This window comes from Corvus kubaryi, unplaced genomic scaffold (assembly GCF_017639235.1).
Source record: "Corvus kubaryi isolate FWS band 111438036 unplaced genomic scaffold, C.kubaryi_AGA036_p1.0 37354, whole genome shotgun sequence".
In the NCBI taxonomy this organism is placed as follows: Eukaryota; Metazoa; Chordata; class Aves; order Passeriformes; family Corvidae; genus Corvus; species Corvus kubaryi.
In genome coordinates this window covers 5,011,640-5,029,963 of record NW_024581116.1, presented here as the reverse complement: position 1 = coordinate 5,029,963, position 18,324 = coordinate 5,011,640, and the positions used below count along the sequence as shown (strand labels likewise).

The window sequence follows — 18,324 nt, the reverse complement described above, 5'->3', positions numbered from 1 at the left end:
TTGTGGCTTTTTTTATTGGAAAGTGCAGAGCCCTCGTGCTGGCCCAGCATCAATCCATTACTTAAGGAAAGTTCCCATCAGTGCCACTTGGAGCAAGCTGGCAGATAAAGTTAAATGGATATGTGCTATCCTGTGAGAGCTACCCTGTTTTTAGTCAAGCCAAGAGTTGCCTCAGAAACAAAAATTCAGGGCCACTGGTCAACAACTCTTAACTTACAACAAATTAACAAATATTAACAAATAAGTGGCCTACACTTACTTTTAGGATCATACCCAAACCTGCTACCAGATCTTGCACAGTGTACTATGAAACTATGTAGGTCTATCAATTAAAGTCAAGTGTTCAGTACACAATTCAAAAATAGCAGCAAATACGATCTCATACTGTAAGGACAGAATGTACAACGGCCTGAAAAATTTTAATTCTAAATCAAAATGAAGGCAAAAGGTGAGATTGAGCAATAGTTAAGTCATGCAAAGCAATAGTTAGCAAGAGACTCATATTTTAGTACATTAGCAATAGGTTTAAGTGCATTTTCATTGTATTGTTTACTCCAAGACTTTTGGTAATTCTTACTTGACACTGGAAGTTGGGAAAAAGTTTTTGGAAGTCTGGTGAAAGTGGCACCAATCTTTATGACTGGATGAAGAAATAAAATACAGTGCTTACAGCTGTAGGATATTTAGATAACACAAGTACCTTAAGCTGACTGTTAAATTCATCCATTTCAGCAAGTTTAGAAGCAGTTTCCTTCTCAAGGGCATCTAGCTGTTCCTTAAGTCTTTGGCATAATTCTTCCTTTTCTTGGGATGTCTTGTGCACTGAATTGACTCCTGTACCTGCATAAGGAAAGACAAGCGATTTTACACGGGTTTCTGGGGTTTTTTTCAAATTCTTTTCCCAGTTTTTAATCAGTTTGTTATTTCCCTATTATATACACAATCCAAACCTCCTGACTTAGAAAAATTCCTTGATTTACCTTTCTATTCATATACAACAAGAGGAAGAAATGTCCCCAGCACTGAACTGAAGCACACAGGCATTCCACGTTACACATACAGAATAATTTGCAAGTTTGTTTCTTTTTTTTTTATATCAGACCAATTCATACCAAGCTTCTCTATATAAAGACTTCCAGCACAATTTGAAGTAAAGACCAGTGTAAACATTACATAAATGAACTCCCTTGAGTTTACGCTACCAAAAAAAAAGGACAAATTGTAGTAATATCTGGGAGCTACACAGTCTGTATAAATAAAGTTTTAAGCAAAATCTGTGCTTTCTTGCCAAAATATGTTTGTTTGCCCCTTATCTGGAACATGAAGGAGATAATGGAAGGCAGATGAGACAATGGCTCTAGCTGGAAAGATGTAGAAGTGAAGGTGTTATTAACACCTCTGTACCCTTTCAGCCTTGATTACGAGGGATGAGAAATCAGCAAAGCAATCAAGAACAGAACTCATGTGCAGGCACTTACTCTGAGTGTTGTCAAGTTGAGCATTTTTTATCCTTTCACTTAACAACTGCTTTTCAGGAACTAAATAAATCAGTTTATTCTGATAATCCTGTAGATGTTGAAGAGAACATAACAAATTTTAAATATTGTTTATGAATCATTAAGTAAAACTTGGTAAATTTTCGAACATAATTTCAGCTCATGTTAATGAAACAGGATGCAAGTGATCATAAATAACTGGTTACTTCATAACATAACAAGTTACTACATAACTGGATAAAAAAATACTACTTCTGTACTCTTAATAGAAATAATATTACGATTGAAAGCTTTGACTCCAAACCATTAACACAGCTGGAAAAATATTTAACAAACATGCTAAAAGTGTAAATATTATCACAAGGCCATTTAAGGTGGCTGCCACAAGCCTAACACAAAACAGTAACAACATGATAAGAAGTTTTCCTGATGAACAGAAGCATCACATAAAAACACAGCAGAGGATAATTTATGGTAGTCAACAGATTCAAAATAATTAATGTCTTGTTACTCAAATAGAGAAAAGAAGAAGATAAAAGAGCAGCAAGGTAATTCAACCTGAACACCAACTTGCTCTCAACACAGGACAACATTCCTCATAAAAAATCTGAGTCTGGAGCCATAAAAGAATTCAAAATTAAAGAGGAGTCACCATTATTGGTTCACAAAAGAATAGCTGAGGTTTTCACAGCTGTTCTCGTTCAACTATCAGCTCATTTCAGTACCTATAATTATTTCTTTAACACCACACAAAACTAAAAGCCTCTGCAATGCTGACAGTCTTGCCTATTTCCTCTCTCCACTGCAATCCAACTGACTCCATATTCCTCCCCAGGGGGATATATTATCAACAGCATTACGGAAACACAAAATATGGTAAGGGAAAACCACAACCTTAATAGAAAGTTACACACCTCAAGCTGTTGCTGTAGTTGCTTGACTTCCATGATTCCTTGGTCATATTTCCTATCCAAAGCCTCCAGCTCAGTTTTTCGCATTTGCTTTTTGCTACGAATATCCTGCAACCTGCCTGAGATCTGCTGATGTTTGTCAGTCTGGAAAGAAAGCAGAGACAGATTACACCACATATGGCAAAAATCCCTATGCTAAACCTGTGGGCATAATCAGCTCTCTAGAACAACCCAAAATACCTGCTTTAGATTCATCATCCAAAACTGAGTGGAACTCCTAGTGGGCCATTAATGCAGATATTAAGATTTGAATAATTTAAGATACTGTATTTCAGCATGTGTAGTGAAATTCCTGTCTTACCAGGGCTTCTAATTCAAGATTAAGGCTCTTCTTTTTAGAGGTCAGCTTGACAATTTCTTCTTGTTCCCTGTTACGCTGATTAAGAAGCTCTTGGCGACGGATTCTCTCCCATTCCAGTCGTCGCTGGCGCTCAAGCTCCTGCTTAGCTGCCTGAGGAAAAGTTACATTACCTTAAATTACAGTGGAGATGCAGAGCTCAGAGACCATGATTTGATATAATGTGCTCTATTTCTAAACAGCACAACAGCAACACAACATAATGTCTTCCCTGAAGTGCTGTTATACACTTCAGCACCAAAGAATGCAGGAAGGGATCCTACAAGATTCTTCGTGCCACACTCCTGACACTGGATGAAAAAAGCTTCACAATTCAGAAAGCCTCTGCAGCTTGGAATAGTGCCCATAAACCAGCACATTAACAGATACTGCTCGTAACCTCCTTTGAGTATTTCACTGAATTACATAAAATATGGAAGTGTGATGCATGCACTGAGACACCAAGTAGAAGCAAATTTGTCTGGAGTTCGGCTGTCAAAATGTTACCAATTATGAATTCAGTACAGTCTTGCTGGAATATGAATTTTTGCAAAAATGCCAGAAATATGCCCAAGAAAATCTAATCTGTCCTATGATGTATCTGAAAATCTTTAACCTATACCAACACTGACAACAGACAGAAATGATATTCTCTCTCCAGACAACCTGACATCAGCCAGGCCAGGAGACAGAACCAAAGCCAGCACTCAAATCCTGGATGCTCTGCTCAGTGGACACTGCATGCACATACACATTCTTTAGAGCATTAAAAAATAATGTTAAAAAAACAACCTCCCGCCTTTCTATTTCTTTCCTCCTTTCTTCTTCCCTTTGTCTCTCCAGCTCTCGTTGTCTCTCCAGCTGCCTTTCCATTTCCAGTTGCCTTTTCCGTTCCTGCTCCTGGCGTTCCCTCTCTCTTCGCTCCTGTTCTTCCCGTTCTTTCTGAGCCTTCCTTTCAGCCTCTCTCTGCTGCTGCTCCAGCAGGACCTGTCGGCGTTTTTCCAGCTCCATATTTCCCCTCTCATAGTTGGCTTTCCTTTTGTCCTCAAATGTCACTAAAATAAGGAAAGGTCGTTATTTCTGCCCTGTGCAAAACACCGCTCTCAAACAAGGACCTCAGTTATGCCACTAAAGATAGATACTTCTTGGCAAGCTCAAGTTGTTCAGTCATGGATGATGTAAGCATCTTGCATTTGTTAAAGTATTATTTTTCTGTTCAAAAATACCTCTAAGTTTTCCTAAGTATATTCCAACTGGGGGGAGAAAAAAAAAAAAAGGAAGAAGTAGTTCCAGTTTAAAAATGACTACAAAAATGACTTGAATGTTACAGGAAAGCCTCTAACTCTAAAGAATGAAAGAGGAAAGAATGCTAGAGGAAAACATAAAAGAACAGCTTTTATAAGCTGGGAGAAGACTCACCACTATTAAAAAGGTTTTCCAATGTGCAGGAAACATTAACACATGGATAAAGAACTTAGTTTCTAAGGGTGTTCCCTGTAAGAGTTCCTGGAGTTAAAACTATCAGACACCAAAACAGGATCAAGCTCAATTACTGCACACAAGCATAAAAAGAGACACAAAGGAATGGTTTAGGCCTCCAGCAGCCACCCTTCCAAAAAGAGAGGCAAGTCCTGTCTTGCAGTGTTGCCTGTAACATTGTCAGTAATAGATTTGATGTTATGTTCAAATTGCTTCCAGTTTTCAAAGAACTAAACTACATAGGGCTCGCCTGCTTTCAGAATGTCCAGTAATGCCAGGAACTTTCAACTGAAAAAAAATTTGCAGTAGCTTGACAGTGTCTGGCCATGAAGGGTTTGTTTTCCAGAATACATTATTAATCAGCACACTCTTCCCTTCCTACAGCTAAAAATAGCTCCTGTTCCTGCCTTCTCAATTCTATTAGATGTAACAGGCTGACTACATCCACTTAACAACCTTCCTACCATCCAAGTTAAAAGGGAGCTATCTCCTGAAATGAAATTCTCCATGGATTTGATTATTTCTTCCACTTTCTAAAGGTTTCGGTGCCCTTCAAAAACAGCCCCACACATTAAGAACATGAACCCTGTTTTTTACCTGGCTGTTTTTTCTGTGGCTCCTCCTCTTGCACAGGTTGGTAAGATGGCAGAGTTCCATTTATATTTTCAGCATATTTTCCACTCCTGGAGGGAAAAAAATCCACTCCACCATTGTTAGAGAAATAGCACAGTTGTGTTAAATATATCACATTTCACTGCCCTCAGTGATTACCTGAAAGAAGGTGGCACCAGCTCGAGGGGCAGAGTCAGGGGCAGTGGCTGCCCAGCTTTGGCCATGTCTGTGAGGTGCATGGCCAACACAAACTCATCAGCCTTCAGCTGCCCATCTCCATCTATATCAGCCAGGGACCTGCAGGGGTTCAACAGCAGCACCAGTTAGAACCAAACATCTCCATCACTCACAAATTACAGCTGAAACAAGGCACCGTGGAGAAACAATTTTTAAAACTGACAATTCCTGTGAAATGTTTTGGTAAAAATACTTCCAGTTAATAACACAAATAATTGATGAAGGGAGATATTATTTTGTTTAATCATGTACTGTTATTCAGATCAAAGAATCATGGAATGGTTGAAGGGACCTTAAAGATCATCCCGTTCCACCCCCTGCCATGGGCAGGGACACCTTCCACTATCCCAGGTTGCTCAAAGCTCTGTCCAGCCTGGCCTTGAACACTTCCAGGGATGGGACAGCCACAGCTTCTCTGGACAACCTCGGCCAGGGCCTCACCACCCTCACAGCAAAGAATTTCTTCCTATCATCCAATCTAAACCTACTCTCTTTCAGTAGGAAGCCATTCCCCCTTGTCCTGTCTCTACAAGGCTTTGTAAACAGTCTCTCTCCATCTTTCTTCTAGGATCCTTTCAGGTGAAGCTTTCTTTTCAGCTTCACTGAAACTCTCCTCTCCAGCCTGAACAATCCCAGTTCTCTTACATTTCCATAAAATACTGAAAAATGGAGAAGAAATGGTTGATTTATTGCATCACCAACAGAAGAGCTGGAAAACGATTCCAGAACCATTCTTAACCAGCTCAAAATACTAGAAACCACTTTTTCAACTAGTTTTTTTACAGAACAAGAAAACATTACATAAAATTACATCAAATTCTACAAGAGGAAGCTTTGCATAGAATTCTTCTTTCCCCCTTGTGTCTCCTTGACAGTGCAGGGAAAACATGAGCTGGCCCAGAGTACCTCATAGCAGGCAGGAAAAGGATCACCTACCCCCTCTAAGGAGAAGGAGATCCTATCAGCCTACAAAATGTTTCCCATAAACTGGGGGGTGATGGAGTGGGTGTGTTTGTGTGAAACCAGTCAAATGCAAGAAAGCAGGAGTCTTTCTCAAAGAACTATCTATAGAGATAGAATTGCTGAAATGTGTCCTTAGACTGCACATAAGCAAAAAGCTGAATAAAAATCATAGTTCAATAAATAAGCAGTAAAAAAAAAAACCTCTGTGAAAAACAAAAAGGAAACAAAAAAACAACCACAAAAACCCCCATCACACACACACACACAGAGTAAAAAACAAAAGCAGGAGATGATGAAATGAGATATTTGTTATGCTCACACACCAGCACTATTCACATGTAACAGCACCATTATTACAGTAATTACCATGCATAAGCACCCAGAGAAATACTGGTAATTTCTTAGGGCAAAACTGAAACTCTGGCTATTAATCCTCTCTACAGGGGCACACAGAGCTCCCTGCACTGGCTCCTGATACCTTCAGGATAGACACCCAGAAGGAAAAGAGCCACTGCACGCCTGATTTATGCCCCCAATGCTCCAGAGAGGAGCAATACAGCTCCACACTCCACGTTTATCTTCACAGCATGAAACCAAACAAGCTGAGCTTTGCTGCTGCTAAAGACACAAATGACTGTCCTGGGATACAGGAAGAAGAAAGGGAACTCAGGAGGAGATGTAAAGCTGTTGTGAATTCTGCTGGGCCACTCAATTTCATGTATAACATCTGAATTATGTCTGAAGGTGTAACCTAAACTACCCTATCTAGCAGGGCAGATCATTCAAGCTTTCCAACAACTCTCACCACTTTCATCAGCACAATAAAGGCAAGTCTTAACAAACATGTAATATGCAGATATCTTTATGGAAACGGCAGTAAAACTCAAAAAAGCTTAAGGGTTACTTAATTTTTAATCCTCCTCCCTACTCTAAAACTAACCACCTAGACTTCAGAATCCTACTTCTGAAAGGAACGAGCCCTCAGCTCAGCTCAGCGAGTGCATCCCTGGATCAGAAATTGATGTTAGCATCTCTTCTATTATATGGAGTTTAACAAACACACACAAAGAGCGAAAAATTGTATTATCTCAAGGTGTCTTTTAGAAATGTAACTAGTGAATAAACTTAGTTTAACTAGCAGCTCTGTTTCTGTTTATGATTTTAGATCTAGAGTGTCTCTTCATCATTTCTTATTTAATAAAGTACATTTCCTCTTTTAACACCATAAACACATTGAATCAGTAATTAAACTCACCAAATAGTAGCCAGCTGAGTCTGTGAAAGATTTGATTGCAGAAGGGCATTCCTTGCTTGAAATCCTTAGTGAAAGCGTAGAAGATTTTTATTAAAATAAACACTTTGTTCAAAGATTCACATGAGGCAAAAAATGGGTCACGAACTGGGGCATGTTTTCTTTTAATATTAATCTAATCCATTTTTATCTGTTGGTTTTACTTCAGGCTTAACAACAGGCATTACAACCTGAACACAATGAAGATGTGAGTATTCTCCTGTACCTTTTTTCACTCAGAGCACCTAACAGAAAAGCTGACATGAAAAAGAGATATTTATGGTAATCCCCACAGCTGTCACAAAAGCACAGCTGACTGTTTGCCTAAACCTTCACCTATCACCTGAAGAGCTTTCCTTGGTAGCAAAGAACCATATACATTTCTAGGCAGGTTGAGGAAACCTTCAGCCCAAAACTGACTGAACAAAACCAGCATTCATTTCTTGAAAGAAAGAATTGTCCTCCTTTTTTTGTAGGCAAGGGAACTGAAGCAGAGTGCTCATTCAAAATGGGAAATCTAACTAAGACACGCAAGACACACATATTGACTTTACACCTGCTGACTGCTTGGCCAGTGTTCTACTCTCTGCATTACACTGAGGGATCCAGTTTTATAGGAACTTCTGTAAAACTCTCCCCTTGTATTAACTTTGTGTGAAGTCTTCTGAAGCCACCATAATGCCGTCACTGGAAGCCAACAAGGAATGACTCTCCTAAAATACTTTGGAAAAATTCCAATCAATGGCTGCAGTTCTGCAGTGTCTTTCCCAAACTGCTTTCTTTCAAAAGATAAAGCCCAAGTATCTGAGCATTGTCTAATACAGGAGCACATGGCACAAAAATGATGGTGAATGTCCCCCATTTTCACAAGAAAGAGTTTCAGTCCAAAGAGTGATGCTTGAAAAACACCTGCTGACTTTACAGAGCTGAATTCCACAGCCTTGTGGTTCTCAGGCTCCTCTAGCACTATCCCAGCACCGCCAGGCTTCTCTTTGCTGCAACAGCTGCTGTAGCTTCCCCAGTGTATTTGGCTCTTCCAGGTCTAACACAAAGCCCAAGTCAATGAACTGATGGTTATTTCCATTTCTTGGCTGGCTGAAACCCACTCTCTCCTGCACAGGTCTGAACACCAACATTTCAGCTTTTATTTCACATGCAAGTCAAATCCCAAGCTGGGATTCCATCCCTCAGCCTGTGATGTTCAGAGGCAGGAAACACTCTGTTTTTCCCAGACCATACCAAATGCCATACTCACCTGATAAATATCCACTCATACTTTTATCAAGACTGTTAAATTTCTGTCTGTATTTTAATCTGGAGGCCTGAGGAACTGCCCAGTCTGAGGACGTAATCTTTGGTGAATTCCCAGCTAGTGATGCACTAGAGGAAGAATTTGAACTGCAATATAATTTCAAAACAAAACAGAAAAAAAAAAAAGCAAAAAACCAAACCAAACCAACCAACCAAATATTAAAAGAGAACCAAAAGAGAAAAAGAGATAAAGAAATAACTCTAAATCACTTGGCTTAATAAAGAGGCATTGGAACAGAAGATATATAGCATCTTCCAGTAACATGAAACAACTTCCATGAAGTTTTACTTCTGCTAACTTGCTATAAATAATTTCATCACAAATATGGAATTTTACAGTGAAAGTAGGGACATCTATCTATAAAGTAACAACATTTTGAATTGAAAATCCTGTTCCTTTGGTATCACAGGCACTTATGCACATAATTGATTGTTCTACCACTGTAAAATAACAGTATAGGAAACCACAAGAAAACACCTCAACTTTCCTACAAGTGTTTACAAGGGCTGTGAAGTGTTGGGCCATGTCTAAGTAACTTTAAGAGGCATGTAAATGAATAACCATGAGAATAAAAATGGATCTGATGAACTCATAACCAAAAGCAACTTCTAAAGCTGTTTTAGACACCATATTCCAGCTCTACCTCTTCTTTCTGTTAGTGACAATGACATGCTGAGTGGAGCTTTTCCAACTCATTTTCTGCAGAATACTGCTGATGGAAGGTTTAGATATACCCATAAAACTTCCATCTAAACTCCCAGCATTTTCAGTGTCCCATCTCTGAAAATCAGATAAACTCAGGTGAATCCAGCCTTCCTTGTTTAAGGTAATCCCCTGCTCTGTCAAGTAAAAAAACTACTTGAAGTGTTATCCAAGGCAATACAGAATGCTGACAAAAAAAAAGCCTCTCCAGCACAATGCTGGATTGACATCCCCTGCATGGAATGAGACAACATGATGGTGAAAATGCTGTCAACAATAACACTGGAGAAGTGCTCCTTTGTAAAGCTACAGCACTAGCAGAAGAAAGCTTTCCAATTAAAAAAACCAGAACAAAACAAAACAAAACAAACAAAAAAATAACCCAAAAAAGATTATTCCAGGCACATGCCAAGCCTACAGTCATCTTACAGGACATCTGCTGACATCATGTGTGTGAGGAGCCCGGATCATGCACCCCACATGTCCTGAATGGGCAGCATGGAGGTGCAAGAGCCTCTGAGCCACTTATGGAACTGAGCTGGGGTGGAGATGCCCTCAGGACTATCTTTGGGAAACACCCCTGGATGCCCAGCTGGATAGATAAGCCCAGTCCCTCACTTTAGTCTATGGCAAAGCTCTAAAATCCATGAACCAGAGCAGCTGATTACAAGGATTCATAACCTTCTATTATTCATAAAATAAATTCACACATAAATATTGATAACAAATCCTATTCTTATGTGCCTGCTGATTACATGGTGCCTTCTATAATGAATGAGCACATAATGCATAAACATTGCTTTTATAACTACTTGGTAAGATTTGTTTCTATTTAGTAATGAGGTACATTCCCTTCTTTTTGGCACTGCTCATCTGACCTCTTCATCTACCTTGGATATTTTGTCAATTTACTGAAAACATTACTTATTGTGCATATAAAAACAAAATCTGTTTTCAGACTTGATAGGTCATATTAGATAGACTAATTTTTAATAAACGTACTTTTTAAATAGAAATGCTCCATAAGTTTTGGAACGTATACTACTTAAGTGTAAGATACAGCCATTTTAAACTTAACTTCCATACCTGCTAGATCCCAAATCAATTAGTGACTGTGCCTTCTGCATACTGGAAGCACCAAATCCTCCTGCCATGGGGCCTAAAGAACCAGTATGAGGCAGCGCTGGAACAAACAGAAACAAGAAATTAACCCCAGAACTGGAAAGCAACTGGGTATAAGATAATGCTTCATAATCAACATTCACTTCGATAGAAGTAAGAAAAGATAATCAGTGTCTTGTTGTTATGATTAACTAGTTAGAACAGAATTAACAAATGTGAACTTTGGAGAAAAAACATTTGTAGGGTTTTTTGTTGGGTTTTTGTTGTTTTTTTTTTTAAACTCACATGCATGTGTTAGCATTCCTGTCTGAAATTAGCCACAGGGAAAATAAGACTCACAATTCTGAAAGCAAGTACTGGACTGTGCTATACTTACTTGAGGAGAAAGGTACGGACAAAGGCTGCAGAAGGCTGGATGTTCCATTTGGCAACGAGGAGGTACTGACAGAAGGCACCAGGGGAGCAGAGATAACCAAAGGAGGAATGGAACTCATGGAGGTCAGAGACATGGGAGCTAATGGTGTGATCGCAGACACAGACGTTGGCATGGACAGATTTGGCATACTACCCATTCCTAGAGCAAAACCCAATAATTCATGGTTTAACATGGCAGAGGCTTCAGCAAGAAACGGGGTCACTTATGTGAGGCAGAAACTACACAAAGCAGCTGTTGTCTGGAATGCAATGAGTTACAATGGATGCTCATGTACAATATTTACTTTTTCTCTTAATTTAGGCAAGACAGCTCACAGGAGAAAATATACTGAAGAGCAGGAATTTTAAAAGAAATATCTTGACAAGCAAATTCATTCTCAAGGTAGGTTTAGCTACTACTTCACAACAGAGTAAGATCTGGTTTTCTATAGTTGCAGCTATACCTAGTTCTCAACAAGCCTGGCCCCTGAGAGAGAATTACAACCTCAAAAGCTGTGACAATGCTCTACAGGGAAAAGCTGATGCTGTTTCTGAACTAAGTCTCTTGCAAGTATCAGCCCTGGAAGAATCCATAGGGGCGAAAAGTCCCTATTAGGCACCCATGCTTAGCAAAGGATTTCCAGAGGCAGCTGCCTGAGGCAAATTAGGACACTTGAATTACTGGCTGCATCTTGTGGAAGACAACAGTGCTGGTGAGATGATGGAAAGTTAATAGAGGTAACTGTATGCCAACCACAGCTCCCTGTAAATGCATGCCCTTGTACCCAAACACATGAGATTTGGTGATGAGCAGACATTTTAAATCATGTATGTAATTAATATATGCATACATTTAATTTCAGCATAGAAGTGTGCACTTATTTTGTAATCCAGCTGGTCATTGTGAATATTTTGTGCTACAAAACAACACAATAACAAGCTTGCACTGAATCCCCAGACACCATTAGGAAAAAAAAAGGTCAAAGTAATTCTATTCAGTTAATCATATAACCAAAATAGACAATCTGATTCATTTTGAAAAAAATACGTAAAATAGCGCTTCTACCAAAACTCTGACCTTTGATTAAATTTAACTTTAAAATCTCCAAGTATAAATAGGTGGCTGAGTAGGAGGGAGACAAAAAAAGACCATCAGTACAAAATGAGAGCCTGCAAGTCAGATGGCAGATGTGAATGGCTTTCCTGTCAAAATTTTATAAATGTTTTTCTTAACTAAAAGTCTTCAAAGAATCAAATTATCAAAAATATCAAGAAAGTGACCTGGTGAAATTCCTAAATCAGAATATCTTTTTTTTTTTTCACACTGATTCACTAAACTTTCATGGTCAGATTAATGCTTTTATTTGGCTGCAATTAACTGTGTTTTTTTACCTCTGAACACTAAGTAATTATATATTCATAAGTACCAAAGCGAGCTGACATTAGTGGTGAAAATACTGGAGTTTGTTTCATGACAGGAGGGAGAACTGAAGGCAAGTGCTGTCCTTGCAATTTCAGCTTGATGAGTTTCATGGCTATAGAGAACTCCAGTTGATCCATTTTTCCATCCTTGTTCAGGTCCGAGAGTGTCCTTAAAACAAAACAAAATAAAATTAGAGAGGAAATAGAAATTTAATTTTTTTAATTACTGAGAAGCTTTCCTATCAGATTTATTTACTGGTTTTGCACAGGAAAACAATAAATTTATTGCAAAGTAAATTTTCTTCTTTTGACAACAGATCAGAAGTTTGAGTACCCACTTTGTCATCTGCAGAATTCAGTTTTGAGTTTGCTGTATATTAAATACTTAACTCTTGATAACGCAGGAAAACATTTGGGAAAGCAGAAGTCTCCTGCCCAGTGGATACACTTGCTGCCTCTGCTGCAAGCCTCTGCCATGCTTTTCTCTATGCTCCTAGCCAGAATAATTATTTTAAATTAATCCTTGGTAAGGTAAGGAATTAATGCAAGAATCTGGAACAGGAAGCAGGAGGATGCAGAAACCTCCTAAAGGCACTATACACTGCTACGAAAACTTCATTAATTCACAGTGTGGTGAGGTTTTCTAAGCCTGATACCCACACTGTGTTCTTTCGACACTTCTTCAAATAAACTTAAATACAACAGGAAACATATTCAACAGTGCATACATAACCTCAAAATTTCTGGTCATACAGATAATATTAAATTTTATTAATATTTACACATGAAAGGATCAAGCACAAGAATGTAAATAAAACTGGGAGAAAAAAAAAAAATCAGACTGATGTTAAGATACATTTTTCCTTTGATTTTGTTACTGTTCAGTATAAAACCCCAAGGCCCCACAGAAAAATTTCCTTGCCCCTCTTTCCCAGGCACTGAAGTGTCTGATTTAGGGGTGAACATGGTGGTGCTGCTGGTTGGACTTGATGATCCCAGGAGTCTTTTCTAACCTTAACAATTCTGTGATTCTATGTGTCTGAAGGAAAACTAACTTGCATTTAGTTATTTTCTTTAATACTTCTACACAGGTGGGTTCTTTTTAATTATTACAAGCCTCAACACATCTCTTATCACATACAAGTCTTGGTAACAGCCAAGTACCCAAAACTGAGCACAGGATTCTAGTGAGGACTGAGGGGTTACAGAGAAGAAAATGTTTCAAGTGTTGCACTCAGCACAGGTATGCTGCAAGGAACAGCACTTTTCCCAGTTCCTGTATTAACAGCACTGCTTGGTATCTCATGTATCATAACTGTCCTTCTACTAACTTCTTCTGTCACCTTGGACTTTTTTCTTGTCTTCTACTTTCAGTGTATTTCAAGCACTTAATACAGTATTAAAAGGCTGCGTTCAGCATGATCCAGTTTGAAATAACGATGTAAAAATTACTGGTTTTTAATTAATTGTTGGTACACATATGGGCTGAATCCTTCCTCTAAATTTAGTAAAATTAAAACAATGATTCAGACAACACTCTCTACCTTGACTGCTGAAAGACTCTTTGAAACAACACAACACACCAAAGGTAGTATTTGAATGCTATGCATCTCCTATCTTAAAAAAGAAAAACGAACAGTAAAGAATACCTTACCATATTTCAGCAAGGATTGAAGATGGTAGACCTGATTGCAAAAAAAAGGTACGTGCTTGATCACCTGTGATAAACAAGGGAAAAAAGACAGACTTTCACACCAGAGACAGATTTTTGAAGAGCTCAGCACTCTCTTGGGGGATCAGGTTCTTGAAAGAAATCCTCATGCTGGATGCCAAGCTTTCCGGGGTTTTTTGTCCAGCTTTTCATGCTGGTGACAGTGATTGTCACACACCCATGTATTACATAATTCCCAATCTTTGCTCTGAGAAGAAATTTCAGATAGCTATGAAAACTTTAACAGGTCACAAATCAATGGCTGCCAACATCTTAAAAGATGAAAGAATTAAAGAATGACTGAAAATTTAGTCCCCAATTACTTATGCAGGAAAGGATGAGCATGCCATTTCTTTCCTTCTCTATCCCATCTAACTTGGGCCAGTATTGTGTCTCTAGAAAAACTAGGAAAACACCATGTTCTAAATAATATTCTGTTTTGTCAGAGAACACCCACCATTTCAGTATTTCAGTGAGGGAATGGGAACTGTTGTGCAATCCCATACCAAGTTCCACATCAACTGGCACACATAACAAAACAGGGCACAGTGATGTTTATGCCTACATCTGAGTGAATTACAGATGCTTAAGGCTAAGACTTCAGGTTACTCTTTCAGCTCTCTCTTCCCTTATATTCATACACAATCTTTTATTTCAAGCATTTGTCAAATAAATAACAAAACCTGCAGATGTAGGTGCAGGTAAGAGCCCAGATGTGGCCTAAGGGTAGTCCCTGAGACAGCGTATTTTTCAGCTGGAGGTAAACACCAACCTCCCAGTACTGTTTGGCCGAAGCAGGAGTTAGGTGCTACTTAGCCAGAAGATGTGCATGTTCCATACAGACAACTTCCCACTCTCTCCTCAGTCTTTTCCAGCCTCAAAAGAGGAAAAGCAGGGCCAGTGGAGCAACTACACAGGGCATTAATGGACAGCTGGGTAAGTAGGAGCCATCAGGGCTGGTCTTTAGTGCCCACCCACACACAAAGAATTCTTAAATTAAGACATCTTTGCCAATGAACTTGACTCCTTTGTGATATCACAAGCACATTTTAAATTTAAAACCTGCAAATTCTGAGGTGCATAGCAATGTGACCCAATTGTTTCAGAGGAGAAGCAGCTGAATGCAACTGGAACTGACAGCAGGCCCCTGCAAAATGCTGTTAGTCCACTCAGAACCTGCTGAAGCCCCAATGGGTAATAAATTTCAAGCAGCTGCTAACAAGGACAAGCTGTCAGCATCCCTCTCCCTGCCTCATCCTCCCAAACAAAGATACCAAACAGCACAGCATTCTCTCCTCAGACTGAGGAGAGCCACTTCTGGTGTGTCTGGTGTCACTTGCCACAACAGCTACTGTAAGAGCTCCCTGGCAGCCTCCTGTGTGAGCATGGATTTTGCCTGATACTCTCTGGTTTTTGAAACTAGACAGAATGGCAGGACACAGCTGATGGCTGCAGAAGTGACAGGGTTAAACCAAACAGCTTTCCTGTGCCTGACTTTAGAGGAAAGCTTGTTAAGTTTACTAATAACCTGTGGCTGTTTGGCTGAAGAATATGGTTATTAGTCACACAACAAAGGGCTAGAAATAGGATGCAGCTCTCAAACTGTTTTACAGAGATAGGTATGTGTACACAGAAGTTAATGTGTAATGCAGAGCCTCAGACCAACCTGTAATGTAACCTCCTGTGGGTTTAAGGCTATCAAACTGCTTGTCATGCTTGGCCCGCTCTTCGGAGGTGATGGCCCATATGTTTGGCCCTCCTGGGGGAAAAAAAAAAAACCAACCAAAACAAGCCAATAAAAAACCAGTGAACAACCAAATGGATTGAAAACTTCCAAAAATAAAGCACATCACTTACAAAATAAAAGCTTGGCTTTCTCAAGAGACAAAGTTAGATGTGGACACACCCAGCTCCTACCAGTTTGGCAAGGACGTTATGCAACACAGACCTGCTTCCCAGATGTGCAAGCCGAGCTGAGACAATCCCCCAGCCAGACTGCTTCACCCTCGGCTCTCAAACAAGCTCTGTTGTCCTTCGAGCTGGTGCAGAGCAGCTTCCTGTTGCTGCTGATTGATTGCAGCCCGAGCAGGATGTGTCTCACCATCCCCTGTGTGAGCCAAACACTGCCCTGGCTCACTGATGAATCTCGGTGTCCCCCAGGTTCTCATGCACCTTTCACACCCTTCAGCTGACAAAAAGATTTGCACTTGTCTTTCCAACACTCTAAAAACAAAATTGGGACTGCTAACAACAGTAATTTGGTTTTGTCTGACAAAGGAGTGACATTTTGGGCTGTTTTTTTTAAAACAGTATGCAATTTCCACTTCACATTTTTCAATACTTTATGGAGTATAAAATATTACAGCCTGACAGTAGGAACGAGAAATTACAGGGAATAATTGTGTTTACAGAGTGGTGCTGGTAATACCAGGCAGAACCAGACGGACTTTCAGAAATGCCCCAACCTGCTGCATAAAGGTCAGGGTGTGTGTCCCTTGCAGGAAAAGCAGCTTGCCAGAAATAATTTGGTTTGTTTTTGAAGTAGGAGGAAGTTTTAATCAGGAAGTTCTTGACAAATATTTAATTTTTCAAATCAATGAATGCAAGAATTAGCCAAAATTCTGAATGGAACCACTCAGAAAAGCATTAAAAGGTTATTACATGAAAAAACACTTCTAAAATTACATTTTGCTAAGAATTACTACTTCCAAAGATCTGTTAATTTGTCGAGTGTTTGTATTGCTCACTACAAAACAGTCAAGGGAATGAATAATTCTTCTAATAAGATATTAACAACTTGCTTTAAAAGCCATAGCACTTTGAAAGAAAGTTACTATAAAATGTTTCCTCTTCCCACATAAACCTTACTTCAAAGCTTTGAACCTCCAAAGTTTCAAGAGGTTTTTACACTGTTTTTCAAAGAATAACAACAAAGTGAAGGGACTGTGAGCTGATGTACTGTACAACATAGACACAGTAATGATGTTAATCATCTCTCATCTGTGTTTTTCTACATAAACAAATACATTTTCAAAAAAAGACCTAATGTCTCCTCTTAAGAAGGTCCTGTTAAAACTGTTTCTCCTTGCATGTGTACAGATTTAATTGTTCACTCTTGCTACTTTAGTAGAGAAATAAAATAGTTAAAAAGACCAAAACAAAACAGAAACTCACTGGGGGGATGCGTAACAGAAAAGATGTGAGGGCATTAGGATACAACCTCTCTACACTTAAATTTGGAGTTTTTCTTCCCTCTCTTGATATACCAATTTTTGTTTTAGTGTGGCATCAAGGAAAGGGTCTTCCTGCACATTACATGTGAAATTGCACTTCAAGACCAACCCCCCCTTGTTTTTATTCTTCTGATTAAATGAGTATAAATAAATCTAGATTAGATACTGATAATAAAGTGAAGTAAATCTAAATCAGATGCCTAGAAGTCAATGGGCACTGTGAGCATTACTGTAAGACACAAATGAGTGCAACTTACACCCAACAGCAAAATTTAGAGCACTCAGAAAATTAGCAGCACTTAGATTTCTTTGAAGTGCTAATTTTAAGATATAATGCGGTTATGATTATAGAAATTATCTTGACAAGATGAAGAAATGCTCCTAAAGCTGCCCACCAGCAACTTCAGAGAACTTGACCACTTTTTTCATTTATGGAAAACAAAATATTAACAATTTTCCTTCTATTTAATAGAAGGAAATAAAATAATAAAAACCAAAATATTACATTTTCCTTCTATTTAATACTCCTCTTTGAACATCTTTTGAAAGAGGTTACTGCAAAACTCCTCGCCTTTTTGATATCAACAACAGAAGCATTAAGACCACCACAATATATTCACATGGTCAGTGGCTGCAAAGTGATAAAAACACAGTAACAATTGATTGACCAGAGTTATTATCATCAACATAGCCCCTCTAGAGAACCCAATTTACATGGTAAGGTAACTTTTGTTTATATATGCACAATTTCTTATTTATATGTCATAAATTAAACAAGAAGATGGCAATCAATCTTGGAAATCTAATATATTTCTGTATTCAAAGAGTTGTTTTACTATCTGGTAAATTATGTTTTCTCTCCAACTATGAAATTCAAAGTTTTACACAGCATTGTCTCAAATGTGTTAAAACCTTGCAGAGGTCAGTAAATCACCAAATTCACACCTGTAGCTGGATGATGATTAAAATCTCATTCAAAAAGTGATTCAAGATCCACATTCACCCTTCATTCTCATTTTTGC

At 38.8% G+C, this 18,324-nt stretch overlaps 1 protein-coding gene across 6 annotated transcripts in view; it reads right to left on the bottom strand.

Annotated features, from left to right (window-relative positions):
- The window catches only part of ITSN2 (intersectin 2), an 81,761-nt gene that overhangs the window by 33,972 nt on the left and 29,465 nt on the right, over positions 1 to 18,324 (bottom strand). For 5 of the 6 annotated variants that reach the window (XM_042032859.1, XM_042032857.1, XM_042032861.1 and 2 more), the window contains exons 3-16: positions 15,736 to 15,828; positions 14,013 to 14,076; positions 12,364 to 12,527; positions 10,899 to 11,096; positions 10,487 to 10,583; positions 8,642 to 8,784; positions 7,351 to 7,414; positions 5,055 to 5,192; positions 4,881 to 4,966; positions 3,597 to 3,859; positions 2,769 to 2,918; positions 2,411 to 2,551; positions 1,479 to 1,566; positions 701 to 840 (exon numbers count right to left, since the gene is read on the bottom strand). In XM_042032859.1, coding sequence (XP_041888793.1) covers positions 701 to 840; positions 1,479 to 1,566; positions 2,411 to 2,551; positions 2,769 to 2,918; positions 3,597 to 3,859; positions 4,881 to 4,966; positions 5,055 to 5,192; positions 7,351 to 7,414; positions 8,642 to 8,784; positions 10,487 to 10,583; positions 10,899 to 11,096; positions 12,364 to 12,527; positions 14,013 to 14,076; positions 15,736 to 15,828 — 1,829 coding nt within the window. The remainder of the gene's footprint in view (positions 1 to 700; positions 841 to 1,478; positions 1,567 to 2,410; positions 2,552 to 2,768; positions 2,919 to 3,596; positions 3,860 to 4,880; positions 4,967 to 5,054; positions 5,193 to 7,350; positions 7,415 to 8,641; positions 8,785 to 10,486; positions 10,584 to 10,898; positions 11,097 to 12,363; positions 12,528 to 14,012; positions 14,077 to 15,735; positions 15,829 to 18,324) is intronic. The other variant, XM_042032860.1, reaches the window with a different exon arrangement.